Source organism: Cavia porcellus, unplaced genomic scaffold, assembly GCF_034190915.1.
Source record: "Cavia porcellus strain 051 isolate PalLab524CR breed Dunkin Hartley unplaced genomic scaffold, mCavPor4.1 scaffold_2, whole genome shotgun sequence".
In the NCBI taxonomy this organism is placed as follows: domain Eukaryota; kingdom Metazoa; phylum Chordata; class Mammalia; order Rodentia; family Caviidae; genus Cavia; species Cavia porcellus.
This window is the reverse complement of record NW_026947485.1, coordinates 39,091,519-39,108,832: the sequence shown is the minus strand read 5'-3', so window position 1 is coordinate 39,108,832 and position 17,314 is coordinate 39,091,519. Positions and strand designations below refer to the sequence as shown.

General features: G+C 37.9%; 1 protein-coding gene across 6 annotated transcripts in view; it reads left to right on the top strand.

The window, feature by feature from the left end:
- The window catches only part of Ahcyl2 (adenosylhomocysteinase like 2), a 208,659-nt gene that overhangs the window by 147,471 nt on the left and 43,874 nt on the right, over positions 1-17,314 (top strand). For 2 of the 6 annotated variants that reach the window (XM_063240862.1, XM_063240877.1), the window contains exon 2: positions 12,022-12,130. In XM_063240862.1, the coding sequence (XP_063096932.1) occupies positions 12,022-12,130 (109 nt within the window). Of the gene's footprint in view, positions 1-8,153; positions 8,907-12,018; positions 12,131-17,314 lie in introns of those variants that run through there. The other 4 variants (XM_063240860.1, XM_063240866.1, XM_063240870.1 and 1 more) reach the window with 3 other exon arrangements.

Here is a 17,314-nt window from a genome sequence, read left to right as displayed (position 1 = left end):
CCTACTGACATTTCTCTCAAGAGGTGGTCCTCCTGAACTTTTATCTGTTTACTTTTTGTTTATGGAGACAGGAAAATTGCCCAAAAGAATTTATGACTGTTACTTAAGCATTATAACCTAGGGCCTCTTAGCTCTTAGAGAACATTTTAAAAGTAGAGCATAGTTCTGCTCTGTTTTTTTAATATGGCACCTCTCTCATTTAGTGATTTTTTTGGCTCTTCCCTCAAAACTCAGGAAAAATCCTTTATCAGTAGTGTTTTTTTTTTGTTTGTTTGTTTGTTTTTTTTGGTACTGGGAATCGAAGTGCACTTGCAAGGCAGACACTTATGCTGCTAAGCTAAATCCCCAGCCCCTAATCAGTAGTGTTTTGAACAACTGTGAGAAGCCATGAGGAAAGGTCTGTCTTCAGTAGTGCAATTGTCTCATCTGCTACCTTTTCTTTCCTAAAGACTTTTGAGGCTTTCTTTCCAGCATATTAACATTACCTTCTGACCTGGTCAGGAGGGTTTCATTAGGCTGCGACTGATGGTTGATTAGCCAGCAAAGTTAGTCACTGAGAACCCTAAAATGTATTTATTGCCTATAGACTTCCAGACCTTACTTGTGAACCATTAAAGTGCCTTTTAATCCCCAACAGAAAACTCTGGAACCAGCTTCCATATTGGCTAAGATTTCAAGTTAAGAAAGTCTTAACAATTCAGTTCCCAATACCAAAAAGAGAAACAAAAAGAGACAGAAAGTGTTAACAGATCTTATTTTCCAGTTTACATATTTGTGTAATAAACTTCCCACTGAGACTTTCCCTACTACCAAAGAAAACAGAAACCTGTCAGACCATGTTCAGGAGTAGCATACACTTCCTTTTTGTTAGTTATCACCAGCAGAAAGGGACTTGCTTGCGTGCCCCCTGGAGAATAGGATTCAGCCCACACACAGCCACTAATAGTACTCACATCTCTGATTCCCAGCAGGGATACAAGGCAGGACTAATGTGAAGAACCCCAGGTTCAAGAGTTGACAAGATAGACCCTTCAAGGTGATATTCCATCAGTCACTTGAAAACTTCTACTGGAGCCTGTTCTTCTCAGCTATTTTCTTGTGAAGGATTTTCTTAGCCTTGCTTAGGTAGTTTTAGTGCAGAAAAGTTGAGGAAGACATTTTTTAAAAGATTGTCTTTATTATGTTTTATTTCCCCGAAAAAATTTGTAGTCCTTTCTGTCAGATAAAATACCATGTCTTATGTGCTTGGAGATCAGTGATAAAGTTTTTCTGTTTTTACATTTTAATGTTTTCTCCTTCCAACCAGCCTCTTTGTAGAACTTGGTACTTTTCCACACAAAAACCTGGTTGATTGACTTGCCTGAGCACTGAGCCAACTCATTACCCAGTATTTTTTCAGCTGGAAGTAATCCCTTATGTAGGTAGAGTTTGTTCAAGTTGCTCATTCAGCTATCTTGTGGACTATTTGAACCATCTCTACTTGGAAGTCAGACAAAATCTTTAAGGTATCTGGTAAATGGTGGTGGAGGGAGCATGACTACAGCTTTAGGTCAGAATTGGCATTTAAAGTGCAGACCCATAGAGAACTTGATGAAAACTATAGGTTCTGTTTACAGAAAATATACATAAAAACAAAAAATTTTGCATATTCTTTTTCTCTCTCATTGTTTTGTTTTTTATTTTTTGAAACAGCGTCTCACTGTGTAGCTCAGACTGGCCTTGAACTCACTATGTAACCCAGTCTGGTCTCAAATTCATGGTGATCCTCTTGCCTCAGCCTCTTGAGTAGTGGGAGTACAGGTGCACAGCACTATGCTCTTTTAGGGGAATCTAGACATCACGGATTCTAAGTTAAGATTTTTTGCCTAAAAGAATAAAAATATTAATAGTTAAGGTTTTTATATCATTATATGGTCTCCAAAACCTGCTTTATTTCTTGTTTTTTTTTTTTTTTTTTTTTTTGTCTTCTTCATTTTTATCAGTACCAGGGATCGAACTCACGACCGCCTGCTTGCAAGGCAGGTGCTTATGCCACTGAGCTAAATCCCCAGCCCCTTACTTCTTGTTTTATTGCATCAGCTCACATTTTGATATAGACAAAACAGATATTATTTTCCCCATCTTACAAATGAGGATTGCAGATATTTAGAAATGGCAATACAGCTACATACTTGAAAAGAAATGAATTGGATTTTCTTGACCCTCTAAAGTCCTCTTTAGAGAAAATAGTTCTTCCATTCTCCCTATAAACTTTTACATTTTTTTTTCTTTTTTGGGGGGGCATTTAACCAGGGATTGAGCTCACAACCTTGTGCTTGCCAGGCAGGCACTTAGACCACTGAGCTAAGTCCCTGGCCCTTATTTTCTTAATATATTAACCATCTATCTTTAAAAGCCTTAAGTTAGATTTAAATTCTTAAATCAGAATTAAACCCAGTTCTTTTTAGACCCTAATTGGGTATAACACATCACTTTATTCTTTTTTGAAACAATCTCACTATGTGGCCTGTACTGGCCTTGAACTTGTGGTACTCCCCCATTTCAGCTTCCCAAGTTCTGGCATTACAGGTGTGTACCACAATGCCCAGCACTCATTCTGTTTTCTGACCTTTTAAATAAACGTGTCTTTTCTGCTTATAAATAAACCTCCATGGTTGTAGCCATGGATACGGTAAAGTAGTTGGCTGAGAAGTCAAAAAAATCAAGACTACTTTATTCATGTTTGGAGAAAGGGTTAGAGTAGTGCTTCTGCCAAGCCCAGCTGCATCAGCATCACCTGGGGACTTGTTCGAAATGAAGATCTTGGGTCCCACCTAGGCCTAGTAAGTCAAAAGCCCTGCAGGTGAGACCCAGAAATGTTTCTGATAAAACCTCCAGGTGTATTTTTGTTTGTTTTTTGTGGTGCTGGAGATCAAACTCAGGGCCTATGCATGGTAGACAAGCACCATACTGCTAAGTTACAGCCTAAACCTCTTTCAGATGATTTTTTTTTAAATTTTATTTAAGGAGAAAAAAAAAGCAGAGAAAGGGTACAAGTTACACAGATTTACAGAAAAAAGTAAACAGTAGGAAATCACTAGTTAATGGATTACATATTGTCATCTTAGAAATAATAGTTCAAGTTACAAAATTAAAGCTTTTATAGTGGACATTCCAACAATGAGACGGCAAACAGTGAGACTGTTCTGTTCAATGATCCAACAAAACTCAGTGATATCATTATCTATCTTACACACTTAAATATACATGCAGTTATATTGTTTAGAGCACTTTCTTTTCCTCTCTTTTCTACAATGACAATTACACATTTTGGGTTTTGTTGCTCCCACAGTTCTTATTACTTTTTTGGAAGAGAGTAGAACCAAATGTGACATAACAGAACAGAGTCAGTCAAATCAAAAGGGTGGACATAATAGATAATGTAAAAGCATAATACAAGGTGATCAACAATGGTTACCATAATGCCTCCCGCTATCTCTAATAGAATTGCCTATATCATCAGTTACAATAAAATTGAACAAAACAGTAAAGAACAAAACTGACAAAACCAAAACATTGGAGACATTATAGGTCTTCAAAAGTAGATAATAGTCAACCAGAATGGGCGTCATAATGAATCCCACTATCTTCATAGCTGTTGCCTAAACTTTCGAACCTGGTACTATCAAGCAAAACAGAATAGAGGGACATCAGTCAAAACAAGATGGTGAGAGCAATACAGGGCTTTAAATCAAGATAATGGAAAGTCAAAGTGGGTTACTATAATATATCCTGCTATTTTTATTTATTTTTCCCTTAATTAAAAGGATAAAAATAAAAAAGTAAATAATAAAATGGAGATTGAGATAGAAGAGGCATAACAGCAAAACAGTGCAGATCAAAACATAACCATTTAAGCAAAATAGTGTTTCACCACAAGATAATCCTGACATAAAAGTAGTTACCATATTGTCTCTTTCCTTGAAATCCTTGAGTATAACTTCGTATACCATAGCAGCAAATATATCAAACCAATGTAAAACCATTTAAGAGAATGACAGTATTACAGGGTATTTAGAATCAACTAACAGAAAATGAACAATGGTTTCTGTATAATCTCCTTGTTTATAAAAGTTTTTGCTTATACTATCATACATAATAAAATCCAATAAGATACAACCTGTTTAGACCAATGGAGACAGAAGAACAAAAGCTTGATGAGACTTCAAAACAGGATGATACTAAATCAGTATTACCTATTAAGACGTCATTTTCTCCAAAATAGCTGTTCCTATCATCCAGTCTTCTCTGCCTCCTTTCTGTTGAGCTCTTTTTCTGTCATTAGTTGTCAGTTTGTCTTCTTCATTTTGTTTTCTGCTCCATTCATTGTGGCCTCTCTGCCACTATTTCTGGATTCTTCGTATTTTTCTTTTTTAGAATATCCTGCATTATTCTCTGTAGAGTTGAATTGGTGGTTGCATATTCCCCTAGTTCCTCTTTATTCTGGAAGCACCTTGTTTTTCCATCAATTTCCAGGGATAGTTGTGCAGGATATATCAATCTTGGCTGGAGGTTATTATCTTTCAAAGCTTGAATTATTTCCCTCCATGCTCTTCGTGATTTGATGGTTTGTGCCGAGAAGTCTGCTGTAATTCTGATGGTGTTCCCTTGTAAGTGATCTGTTTCTTGTCTCTGACGGCTTTTAATATTCTGTTCTTGTGGAGCTGGGGATTTAGCTCAGCGGCATAAGCACCTGCCTTACAAGCAGGCAGTCGTGAGTTCGATCCCCGGTACCAATAAAAAGGAAAAAGAAAAAAAAACATTCTGTTCTTGTATTGGATTTCTGGAATTTTAATTATTATATGCCTGGGTGTTGCTCTGTTTGGGTTGTAGGTGGCTGGGGTCCTATATGCTTCATACAACTGAGTATCTTTACCTTTTGCTAAATTAGGAAAATTCTCCTGGATTATTTCTGTGAGTAGCTTTTGTAGTTCATTTGTTTGTGTCCCTACTTCTTCTTTTATGTTCTTAATTCTTAAGTTATAGATCCTCTTATCATCTTCTAGTCTTTGTATTATTGCTGTTTGTTTTCTTGTTATTTTTAAGAAGTTTTTCATTTCATGCTCCCGTATTACAAATCTGCCCTCCAGTTCAGATAATCTGTCCTTAGTTTCTTTCAAGCTGTTATGCCAGTTTTCGATAGAGTTTTTAGTTTCCTGGTAATCTCTTCGAACCTGCTTCACGTATTCTATGCTTTCTCTATTTTCTCCATCAAACAATTCTCCCCTCTTTTTCTGTTCTTCCATTCCACCATCTGTTTTTTCTTGGTTGGTGCTTAGCATTTCTCTAACTATTCTGCTTATGTCTAGCTTCAGGTCATTAATAACTTCATTCCTGAACTTATCTATGAGGCTCTGGAGATAGCGCTTTATATCTATTGGTGCTGTGTCTGCTATTGCCTCTTTCTCAGGATTGGGGGCCGAGGACCCTTTCTTGTTGCTGCCTCTTCCCATATTCTTTGTTCCTTATATATGCAAGCGTATATAGGAGGCCCAGCTTCTTTCCCTGTCAGCCACAGTCACAGTCTGATTGAATTGTGCTGGCTAGGTATTCCCGCCCATTGCAGCGCACCAGGAAGTTGCAGACCAGGCAGCCTATGCAGGGCCCGCCCCTCCAGGGCAATATTCCTTCAGGTGCTGGGACCTGGGCTGTGCTAGCCTACTGGGTCTCAGCCAGCAGCGTCACATGGGCTAGGTACTGCTCACCAATCCTGCTTGAGAGGGAGATACGTGATTGAAGTCACTGCAGCGCCCTGTTCCCGCAAGTCTGTCCCGTCCCAGAATGTCTGTCCTCTGTTGGAGTCTCCTAAACCGTGAAAGAGTCCCAGTTTCTCTCACTCCCCGCAGGTCAATGCACAGCTCCCCGCCCGTCCTGCTTTCAACTCTGTTCACCGATTCCCGTTCTCAGAGCTTCCTCGCGTCTCTCTCCCTGCCGAGCCGATATAGACACAGCAGCGGTGGCGGGAAACCCAAATCACGGCTTCCAATGGCGTGGGCTCCAGCTTCCACACTCAGGCTCTTCTGTTCCTGTTATAGCACCAGGATTGCATTCCCAGTTGGTTTCTCTCAGCCCAGTTCGTTCTTGGGTCAGCAGAGCATATCTCCACTTGCTTATGATTCCTTACTCTGCACCATTCCTGAATTCTAAGCTAGGTCTTTCAGAGAGCCTCCGTAGCTGCTGCTATCTGTCCGCCATGTTCTCCTGGAAACCCCCAATGTCTTTCAGATGATTTTGATGCACCCTGGAGTTTGAGAACTACTCTGTTAGATAACTTGTTAACTGGTAAGACTTTTTATGTCTGTAATAAAGTGGTGTCTGGTTTACATCCTAAAATCTGCAACTCCTTCCTACTCAGGTCTAGGGATTAAGCTATTAGCCCAAAAGATTCCTCTTCATCTGAATGAGAAAAGCAAGGAACCAGCTTAGTGTGTGAGGAGGAGCAGAGACTTAGAGATTCATCGAACAAGTAGGAAAATATTTCTCTCTTTTACTTGGTGAAATTATAAAGATCAGGATTATTATCATGGGTGATGATGAACATCAGTGTTCAAGTAATCTTTGCTTCCACTTTTTGGTAGTGGCATTTGGGCAACATTGCCATTTAAAGGGTTGTCAGATTTCTGTTGTTGTTGCTATTTTGAGACAAGATCTTGCTATGTAGTCCAAACTGACCTCGAACTCTTGATCCTCCTTGCTCAACCTCCCAGAATTCTGGGGTTACTACCATACCTGGTGTGCACCACCACAGCTAGCTACCAGAGTTTTAATGCTTACATGATTAATTCTTTCAGAATTGTGGTTTGTTTATATGAGTAGTATTTTTCAGATCCAGTAATAAGAAAATACATTTAGAGAAATTTGAAATTACCTGAGTTTAGTATGTGTGCTTCTGAAGTGAACACTAAATTAGGTAAATTTAAAGATAAATTAAAAGGAATGAGTTGGGTCTAGTGCCTCTGAGAATAGAGCCAGGGGAGTTCTTCGTTCTTCAGATTAATGTTTTTTGGGTGCTGTATAGTGGAAAGAGCTTAAATTCCAGTCTACCACTTACCTGCTATGAAACCTCAGGTAAATCATTTTTTCTTTCAAAAACGTTTGGTCTTGGGTCAGGGATTTAGCTCCGTGTTTCAAGTGCTTGCCTGGTAAGCATGAGGTCATGAGCTCGATCCCAGGTACCAGAAAAAAAAGAAATATTCTGTCTTGTTTTGGACAAATGAGGATAATAATATCTACTAAGATTCTTGTACAGATTAATCGAAGTAACATATATGCAGGACTATGCATGTGGGCACTTAATAAACATTAGTTCTCTTAATCTTCACTTCTTCCAGAGAAGTTGGTAAACATTATGCAATATGATCTTTCTGTCAGATCTTCTTGTTTTTTTTGATACTGGGATCCAACATAGAGATAGTGCTTGCCGAGCCGGCACTTGCCACTAAACTAAATCCCCAGCCCCTCTCTCAGATCCTCTTGCACTTAATAAACAACCCCCCTCCTTCCCTTTCTTCTTCTATCCCTTTGAAAAATTTGCATTACTTCTTACCCCATCGCTATAGCATAAAGTCCAGTAATTTTTGTACTCACTGGGTTCACACTGAGAAGTCAGCACATAAATAGTAATGCGATTCTTTTTACTTTTGTTTGACTCTTTACTTGGCATGTAATAGGTTGTTGTGATTCTGGAAACTCTGAGATAAACTGTCCTTTATAGTCAGACCTTCTAGGAAACACACTTTTTGAAAAAAGCAAAATGGACCATTCATTGTCAAATCAGAAACTCTGTGTGTGTGTGTGTGTGTGTGTGTGTGTGTGTGTGTGTGTGTAATCCTAGCACTCCGGAAGGCCAAGGCAGAAGGATCAAAAGTTTGAACCTAGACTAGGCAACTTAGTCACCTACCTAGACTCAATAGCAAAATAAAAATTTTAAAGAGACTGGGATGTCATGCAGTGCAAAGGCCTTGGGTTCAATCCCCTGAAATGTCCCTCCTCCCCCACACTCACACGCGCACATAAAGAGAACGAGAAAGTTGCCTTAGAGCTAAAACCATGTGTGCCGTGTCTGGCTAATCCAAGGACACAGTACAGGAAAGAGGTTGCATGAGCACTTAGCACCATTAATTTTTTTTCCTTATTCTCTTAATAAATTCCCTCATTGTTTTAGTGGCTTTTTAATTTTTTTTTTCTATTGAGACTAGGTTAACTAAAATCATTTGACATGGAAAAGAAGGAGGTAAGGTTAAAAGGGACCTAATTAGCAAGTTAATTATAGCAGGCAAGAAAGTGCATTAGTTATATAAATAAGCCATTGTATGCACATGCAAGTTGGTCCTTGTCTAGGGACTTGTTTAGAGGTCAGAGGATCCATGTAATTAGGTGTTCAGTAAAAAATAATAATAAAAGCAAAACAGCTACCAAAATTAGGAATGGTTGATGAGCCACTAATGGAACTGCCTTATTAAATTAGGACTCTGCTACTGAAGGAGTTGTTGGAGCTGCTTCAGAGATTTTAAGGAAGGATAGCCCCTTTCAAAAAGGAAAAAAAAAAGGAAGGAAGGAAGGAAGAAAGGAAAGAAAGGAAGGAAGGAAGGAAGGAAGGAAGAAAGAAAGAAAGAAAGAGAAAGAAAGAAAGAAAGAAAGAAAGAAAGAAAGAAAGAAAGAAAGAAAGAAAGAAAGAAAGAAAGAAAGAAAGAAGGAGAAAAAAGCTAGCTGGAACTAGAGCCAACAGAACTGCTGATGAGGAAAGTTTAAAGGCCTGGCCACAAGGGTCCCTGGACCAAAGAGGTGGCAGTAGGGCCGGTAATGTCACTATGCTGAACAGCAAGAAGAAATACATTGTCAGTGGCAACTCTGGGATTAAAGCCCAGGTGAGGCTAAGCTCTTATTTACCAGTCTTGTTGCTGCTGTGGCTATTATTGTCCAAGGCCAACTGCTTGTGCTCTCCTTCCCCTCCTTTCCTGTTTTCATTCCTCCCTGTGGCTCATGGTGAGCTCCCCCTCTCTTAGCAGTGCCTTTCCCTCCCTTACTCTGATTCCTGTTGGAATTTAGGCAGTGCTCTCTGAGATGGAAAAGGAAGGTTACCTGAAAGGACTTTGGTTTCAGACAAGGTAGGGAAGTCAGGGATATAATCTGTCAAAGTATCACAACTGGGGTGGGCAGATACATTGTATTACAAAATGAACTCTTGAGTGAAGAATATAATGGTATTTAATTTCTCAAGAATGGAGGATACCAGGAATGATTCACTTAACTCATTTTCTGGTTATCAATGAAAGACAAGCATTTCTTGGGAAAATTGTGCAGGTTGTTATTTGTAAGTTGTTAGTCTCTCTATTGTTCTTCTGTCTTAAAGAAACTTGAATTCATTGTGTAACCAGTAAGCAAGAACCCAATGTTCTAAATGTAGAGTACTCCACAGCCTATTCTTTAATGCCAAAAGATAGCCTGCATTTGTCTTGACTGAAGGGATTACATTAAGTTGAAGAGACATAGAGGAAGGGCTTATGGCTTTGGAGACAAACCTGTGGCACGCGTGCCACAACAGACTGTATCATTAAAAGCTCTAAAAGGTTTGCCATCACTGGCTTAGGGAAACTGGTTTGAGATGGCTATGCAGGGTATCTATATGACTTGGTGTTTCTGGGGTAAATAGATGTGGACTCTAGTGCTACAAATGTGGTAAATGAAAGTGGCCCCCTCTAGTGGTATGTGTATGTGCATATGTATACATGTGTGATTTTATGCTAGTGCTTAAGGTATATTCTATATTGGAGGCAGGGTTTGTCTGGAGACTTTTTTTTTTTTTAAGGAGGCACTGCTGAAGTTAGTGACTCAGTGTGGCCTTTGGAATTTTCCTAGAATAAGCACATGTGACTGTAGCGAACAAGGTTGGTGAAATAAACTCCAGTTTTGAGCCTGTCTGCTGTGTACCCCTCTCCAGCTCTCTAGTGGAAAGCTTCTTCACTTTTCCAACTTTTCTTGCCCTTAAAAGTTAGTTTAGATTTGGTTTATGCTTGCTGTGTTTACTGAATATTAACCAAGAACAAACTTAAAATAGAATAAGCAACTTCATGTTCTTTGATTCAGCACGATTGAGTGCTGAGGATATACAAGACCTTTGTGTCTGATAATATAAAGCAAATAAGGTACCAATCCCTTGCTTTTATGGAGATTATAATGTATAGAGAATAAGACAGGTAGGCAGATGGTTATATTCTGTTGTGAATTCTGTCTTTTTTTCCTTTTTTTTTTTTAAATTGGTGCCGGGAATCGAACTCAAGACCTTGCACTTGCCAGGCAGAACCACTGAACTAAATCCTTGGCTCCTGTTATGAATTGTGTACTAGGAGAAGCAATGAAAGTTCATGAGCATCCATGAAAGGGCATAGAAAATGTTCTTTATCCTTTTGTAATAGGTTACTACTTTAGCACAGTATTCAAATTTGTCATTTTTCATTTTGCAGTGAGCTACTAATCCAATGAATTCTTCTAGTGCTGAAAATAACTTGCCAAGCACTACACAGACTTTATATATTGTTAGGACTGTGGAGATTCTGTGATTTTCCCCCTAAGAGTAAGTGAATGCTAAGCTAATATAATTTGAGATTGGTCCCCTTGTTTCAATATTCAAATGGCTCAAAAACTACCTCTGACTATAGGAAGTATAGTTATGAGTTGCTGCTCTTTCACTCTGGTGTGCTGTATCTATGTTTTGTCTGTCAAGGATCCATCTGCTTATCATTGAAAATGTTAGTTGTCAGATCTTTATCCTTTTCAAACCTTCTTTTGAACTCCTTTCAACCCAGAAAACTAAACAATTATGCATTCAATTGGGGAAAAAGAAAAAGTTATCAACTCAGTAAATGATATGACTTTGATTTATAAATTATAAAGTGTCAGCTGGGAATAATCAGCTGCAGGAGATAGAGGTAAGAGTGCAAGAAAGTCATTATGAAATATTGTCCAGATGCAGCCTACAGCATATAACCTGAGTTTTATTTAGTCCAGCCGTCTACTTTTTATTATAGATAATAAGTAAGCAAATTTGTGGCTTCTAAGTATTTTATGTTACCAAACATAAAAATAATAAATTAATGTTTATTTACTAGTCACAAAAAAGGTAGATAACACATTTTAGAAAATCTTTAATAAAATAAAGTGGCTACCTGTAAAGAGTTATAAGAACACTTCCAGTGTGGGGGTGAGAATAGGAAGTGAATTGATTGAATCTCCTCCTATGTTTTATCATTTATATGCATTTGGCATGCTCCCACTGAACCCTCTCTAAAACCTGGAAGCACTTTTATCTCTGTTGTATTTGAAGAAAATTATGCTCACTTGATCAACATCAAACAGTTATGATTGACATAACTAGGATTTCAGTGCAATTCCAGAATGTCGTCTGAATGAAAAGTCATTTTCCAAATTAATACAATAAGCCATTTCCTAAAATCTTGAAACTTGAAAAACGAGTCATTTTACTTTTTTAATACCTTGAAGTTCTCGCTTCTAAATATATAAAGGTCTTGCATGTATGCACATTCTCAAAAATTCTTTCCAACTTTAATTTTTTGTGAAGATATACAAAGGGTTTCTGAATTTTTTTTTTTTTTTTGTCTTTTTCCTTCCTTTTTACCGGTACCGGGGATCGAACTCACGGCTGCCTGTTTGCAAGGCAGGTGCTTATGCCGCTGAGCTAAATCCCCAGCCCCAAAATACTGTCATTTTTTTTTTTTTTTTGTCTTTTTCGTTTTTTATCGGTACCAGGGATCGAACTCACAACTGCCTGCTTGCAAGGCAGATGCTTATGCCGCTGAGCTAAATCCCCAGCCCCTTCTCCAAGGAGTCTTAATATTCCAAATATGAGTACATTCAGATCAACTGCATGGGAAAATAAAAGCATATAGTAATGCAGGCTTTTAGTTGGTGTCTCAAAATTGAAGTTCTTTTCCTTTACATAACTAGAGTTCTTTTTCTTAGCAGATCCAGTTTGCTGACCAGAAGCAAGAATTCAACAAACGTCCCACTAAAATTGGACGTCGCTCTCTGTCTCGTTCCATTTCTCAGTCATCTACTGACAGCTACAGCTCAGGTGAGTACTGAGCTGCCATGAACCCACCTGTGAAGGCTTAAAGGTATGATCAACAGACCCTCCCATGTGTCCAAGGCTAATTATGCTTGATTAAGCCTTTGCCTTGAAAGGCAAAATGCCTTTGAGTCAAAATTTAAACCAAAGTTCTGAGTGTTTTCTCTTGGGAATTCAACTGCAGGCCTTTTCTTCCAAGAGAGGCAGAAGGGGATGATTGAGGAAATTGAGGTAATTGATCTACTCACAAGGATAGGAGTATGTAATGCATGGATAACCTTCACTGAACAGCATGTGTAGAGACATTTTTTCCATCCTTTGAAAATGAAAAGAAAGTTCCCATTCCTCCATCTGGCACTTGCAAATTAATGGGGAAACCTCAGTTGCTCTTAGAAACAATGAAGACATTGTAGCTATTTCAAGCAAGCAGACCCTTTGCCTTCTCTGCAAAGCTGTAACATTGTATTGCTTGTCACTTCTTTTTTGGAAGTGGCATTAATTCAAATATACGCACCCTGGGACTATCATTTAATGCCACGTGAACTATTACTGTGTGGGATCCCTTGAAAGCACTGGCTATTTTTGCAGCAGTGCCCAAGTATGAGTCTGTTCTAATATGGGGCTATTTTATTTTGCTTTTGTGTTAGAATGAAGTAGGAAGCCCAGAGTTTGCCCTGGTTACCTATTCACATTATAAATAGTAATACTTATTTAAAATTTTTGTCAGGATATTACGGTAGCTATTGTTGATATCCAGTTGTCTTGTTGTGAAATGCTGTGCTGCTCGCATTGTTTTGTTCTAATTTACTTTATTCTGTTCTCTTTTGTTTTATTCTCTTCAAAATAAAAAAAAAAATTATCAGGACCTGAAATTTTATTTGTTCTTTACACAGTTATAAAAGTAGTAGTATTTGTTAAAGATTGTTTAGAGTTGGCACAGGCCTATAGTTCCCACCACTTGAGAGGCCAGGGCAAGAGGATCACAGCAAATTCAAAGCCAGCCTGGGACAGAGTTTCAAGGGCAACCTGAACTACAAACAGACCAAAAAGAACAATTACTTGGGAAGCTGTAGCTTTTAGTTTGAATAGATTGTTATTTACCCACTTTTTATTTTCTCTAATTTTCTCTGTATAATAATTGTGAGTGAAATAAGACATATGACATAAATTCCTATAGATTTTTATTTAAAGATAGGGAATTTTGTGTCCTATCCTGATGAAATAAACAAGTGTTAATATTTATGAATTGGTTACAATATCTCAGAAAGCCATAATAACTGTGAAAATGTGAATTGAACCTTTTAAATTCATGGGTTAGCATATATTATCTAAAGATTAATACTCAATAATAGTGATACTAAATTTTAACTCAAGCTCAATCTCTTCCCTACTCAACTAGATCCATGTATCCAACTGTGTTCCTGCAAAGGAAACCAACGCCTGGCATACCACCCAAGCTCCCTATGTAGGGAGAGTACTTACAAAATATCCTTGTACCTAGAAGAATGTAGTCGATACCCCTGGTTTCTAAGTGAGCACATAGTTGCCTAGATCTTTTAAACTGAACCATATAAAATTGCCATTTTTAGGTGGGTATCGTGGAACACCCCTGTAATCATCTACTCAGGAGGCTGCTGAAGCAGGAAGATCAGAAGTTCAAGGCCAGCGGAGACAATTTAATGAGACCCTGACTCAAAAAATTGCTAGGAATGTAGCCCAGTGATGGAGTCCCCACCGCCCAGAGAGGGGGAGGAAAGTAAAGAAGGAAAGCAGGAAAGGAGTGGAGGGAGGGGGACTGGAGATTTAGTTGAGCGGCATAAGCACCTGCCTTGCAAGCAGGCAGTTGTGGGTTCAATCCCTGGTACCGATAAAGAGGAAAAAGACAAAAAATAAATAAATAAATAAAATAAGTGGAGGGAGGAAGAGAAGGGACAGGAAGGTCAGCCAGCCATTTTTATGTAAGAAATTATCGACCTAATACATCCACTTAAGGATATTATTAGCAGTGGGAGTCAAAACAGCCTGGCAACAGAAGAGATCTTAAAGATACAATTTACTGGCTGCTGAAATTACCTCTGAAACATCCCTGGCAAATGTCCACCTGGTGTCTTTGGTGGCATTTTAGATGATAGAGTACTCTATGTAGTTATTTATCTTCTGATAAGATCTTATGTAATCCCTGGAATGTAAAATTTTATTTAGAAATAAAAGTCAGCATTTTCAATTGTTTGATTTTTGAGGCATCCTATTATCCTACTTTATGCTCATCTGGATGCAATCCAGATTATACATCTCTTTAAAATATCATATTTGTGTCGGTATGATCTGGCCTAATCTGTAGAAAGTGTTAGTTTCAAACTCAAGTGTTTTATTTGTTCTACTCCCCTTTTCTGACTCAGTATTTTAAAAATGAAATCTAAGATACTTACTTTTTCAGCAGCTGTATCACCCCTTCAACCTGCAACATACACACATGCGCTGTTGCATCTTTTACTGGTGCTTATTTTGTTTCATTACCTTCACATAAACAATTGAAAAGCTCTTTTAAATGAACTCTGAATGGAGATACCTACTGCCTTGCTTCTTGTACTGGGAGTTAGATGAGCCCTAGTTTCTAATGTCTGATCCCTCTATGAATGTGATCCTGGAAAGGCTTACATCCTGCACATTCATAACAAACATAATGGGAAATTACATGAAATCATACAGAAAGATGTTGTGCCTATTGATTGAAAATCCAGGAATAGCAGAATTGACTCAGCTGATATGCAAATGCATGTTAATAAGAACTTTAGGCTCATTTTCAGCATGTATTATAATTTAAATAACTGTGGAAGTTAACATTAAGGAACCCTAAAACTGAGTCATGGACCTTTTTCTTCTTTATATACTTTCCTAAGTAAAGGTTCATTCAGCTTTATAGTTTAAATGCTATGTATTAGTGTTTTAGTCTCTTATTTTTCTGCTTGGCTGTTTTCCTTGTATACTAGATTCCTATATTCAACTATCCTCTCAGTCTTAGGTGTTTTACTAGCATCTAAAACCTTCCATGTATTAGAAAGCTGATTTCCTAAGTCAACCCTTTCCTATCTTCAGGCCATTTTCAACTTCTACATCCAATTCATTCTTCTAAAATAAACCAGGTCGTCTTTTCCCTACCACCACCCAGCACCCCGATAGAACCCAGGGCCTGACACATGCTAAGCAAGTGGTCTACCACTGAGCTATGCTTCCAGCCAGAAACACCCTTAATATACCGTATACACTGTTGTTTCTAATACCCTTTTATATATAAACAGGCAAAAGGTTTATAAGTATATATGATACCTTTCAGAGTTATAGTAACCAGTTTATATGATACTTTACTGTCCACAGTACTTGTTTTACTTAACCTACTTGAAGGTTTAAATAAGCTGCCTTTTGCCATTTAGGAACTTAGGTTTCTTCACCTGAATTGCAGAACGTAATGATTTGGTAAGATGGCACATTACTAATTTCTATCTAGATATGTGGGAGGGAAATTAATTCATTGTGTACAATAGATGCTTCAAGGCTTTGGGACTTAATTCTAGGGGAATGTAGGTAGAAAATGATTGCATTAATCTGTAAAATTCTTTTACAAGAAATAAGCTCCTAAAAACATTTTCTTTAAGCAAAAAATCTCAGAGAACAAATGAACAGAAGCATCTTTGCTTAAAAGTTAGATCATTCTCAGAGATATATTTCTTTTTTTTTTTTTTTAATTTTTTGGGGACAGAGATATATTTCTGAGAAAACTATCTTTGTGGTTAAAGATGAAAAGGAAAGATAGAAGTCCCATATTCTTGTTTGGCGCTTAGAAAGTTTGAGGTATCTTCAGATTTTTTGAAACAACACAGCTTAATAAATCTGTGTTTGTGTTTTGATTGCTAACAGTTTTTCACATATATCTGAAGTGTTATTCATCAGTGACATCTGCACACTGACACATGAGTCCCTACTATGATTTCCATTACCAAATAAATAGATTAGGCCCAAGATTGGGCCTGACTTAAAGTAATTTAATACATCTAATTCAACTAGAATTCTGACTGCTCTTCTTCTTCTTGCAATAACCCAAATATCACAGTTGATGAAAGCTAAGGCTAGCTCAATCAAGTGTGAGCCATAGAACATGTGTATGCATGATTTATGCAGCAGCTTATAAACTAATATTTCACTGAGTTGTGTTTTGATTCTGGAAAATCACAAACAAGAGAATATCTCATAGTAAAGTTATATTATACTTTGCCTTTCTACCTAGAAACCAAACCATTTTTGAATATTAGCTCACTTTTTAATAAGATTTTTCTGGTGGTAGCAAGGGGGAAAGGTGAGCTTCAGGAAAGAGTAGTTCTGTTACACTCCACTTTTTCGGGGGTTGGGAGGTTTCCAAGGATCAAACTCATGACCTTGCACTTACCAGGCAGGTGCTTAAGTCACTGAACTAAATCCCCAGCCCTACACTCCATATTTTACATTTGGATAAATTGAAAAATGGTCAGTTGACCAATTAACGATAAAGCTAGATCTATTGTAGTAGTTTTTGTGATTTGTTTTGTTTTGTTTTTTGGGTATTTTGTTTTGATTTTTTGAAAGGGTGTCTTTATCTCATTCAAGCTGGGCTTGAACTCGCTTATATAGCCTATGCTGGCCTTGAATGCACAGTGGTTCTCCTGCCTCAGCCTCCCCAGTACTGAGATTACAGGTGTGTGCCACCATGCCCAGCTGTAGTAGTTTATTGATTGTTCACTTTGGGTAAAATTATGACTCTGAGCTTCAGAGTATGCTAACAATTCCAAATACTTTGGAAACCATTCAAGCATATATTACATAGGTATTGGTTTCCCTAAATTGTTATAGAAAGAACCTTAATGTTACCTCAGTTATTTTCATGACTGTGCTACTTTATTTTTAATTTTTATTTTTTGCAGTGCTGGGGATAGTACCCAAGGCCTTGTGGATGTTATGCAAGCACTCTGCTATTGAGCCATACTCCCACTGCCTGAACTTAGAACTGGACTGATTAGACCTCACTAGACACACTGAAATCAGACACAACTTGATTAACTTACTTTATTATATATGTATACATTTGTTTTTGTAGTTCTGGAGAAGGAACTCTAGGGCTTGTACATGTTAGGCAAGTGCTCTACCACTGAGCAACACCCC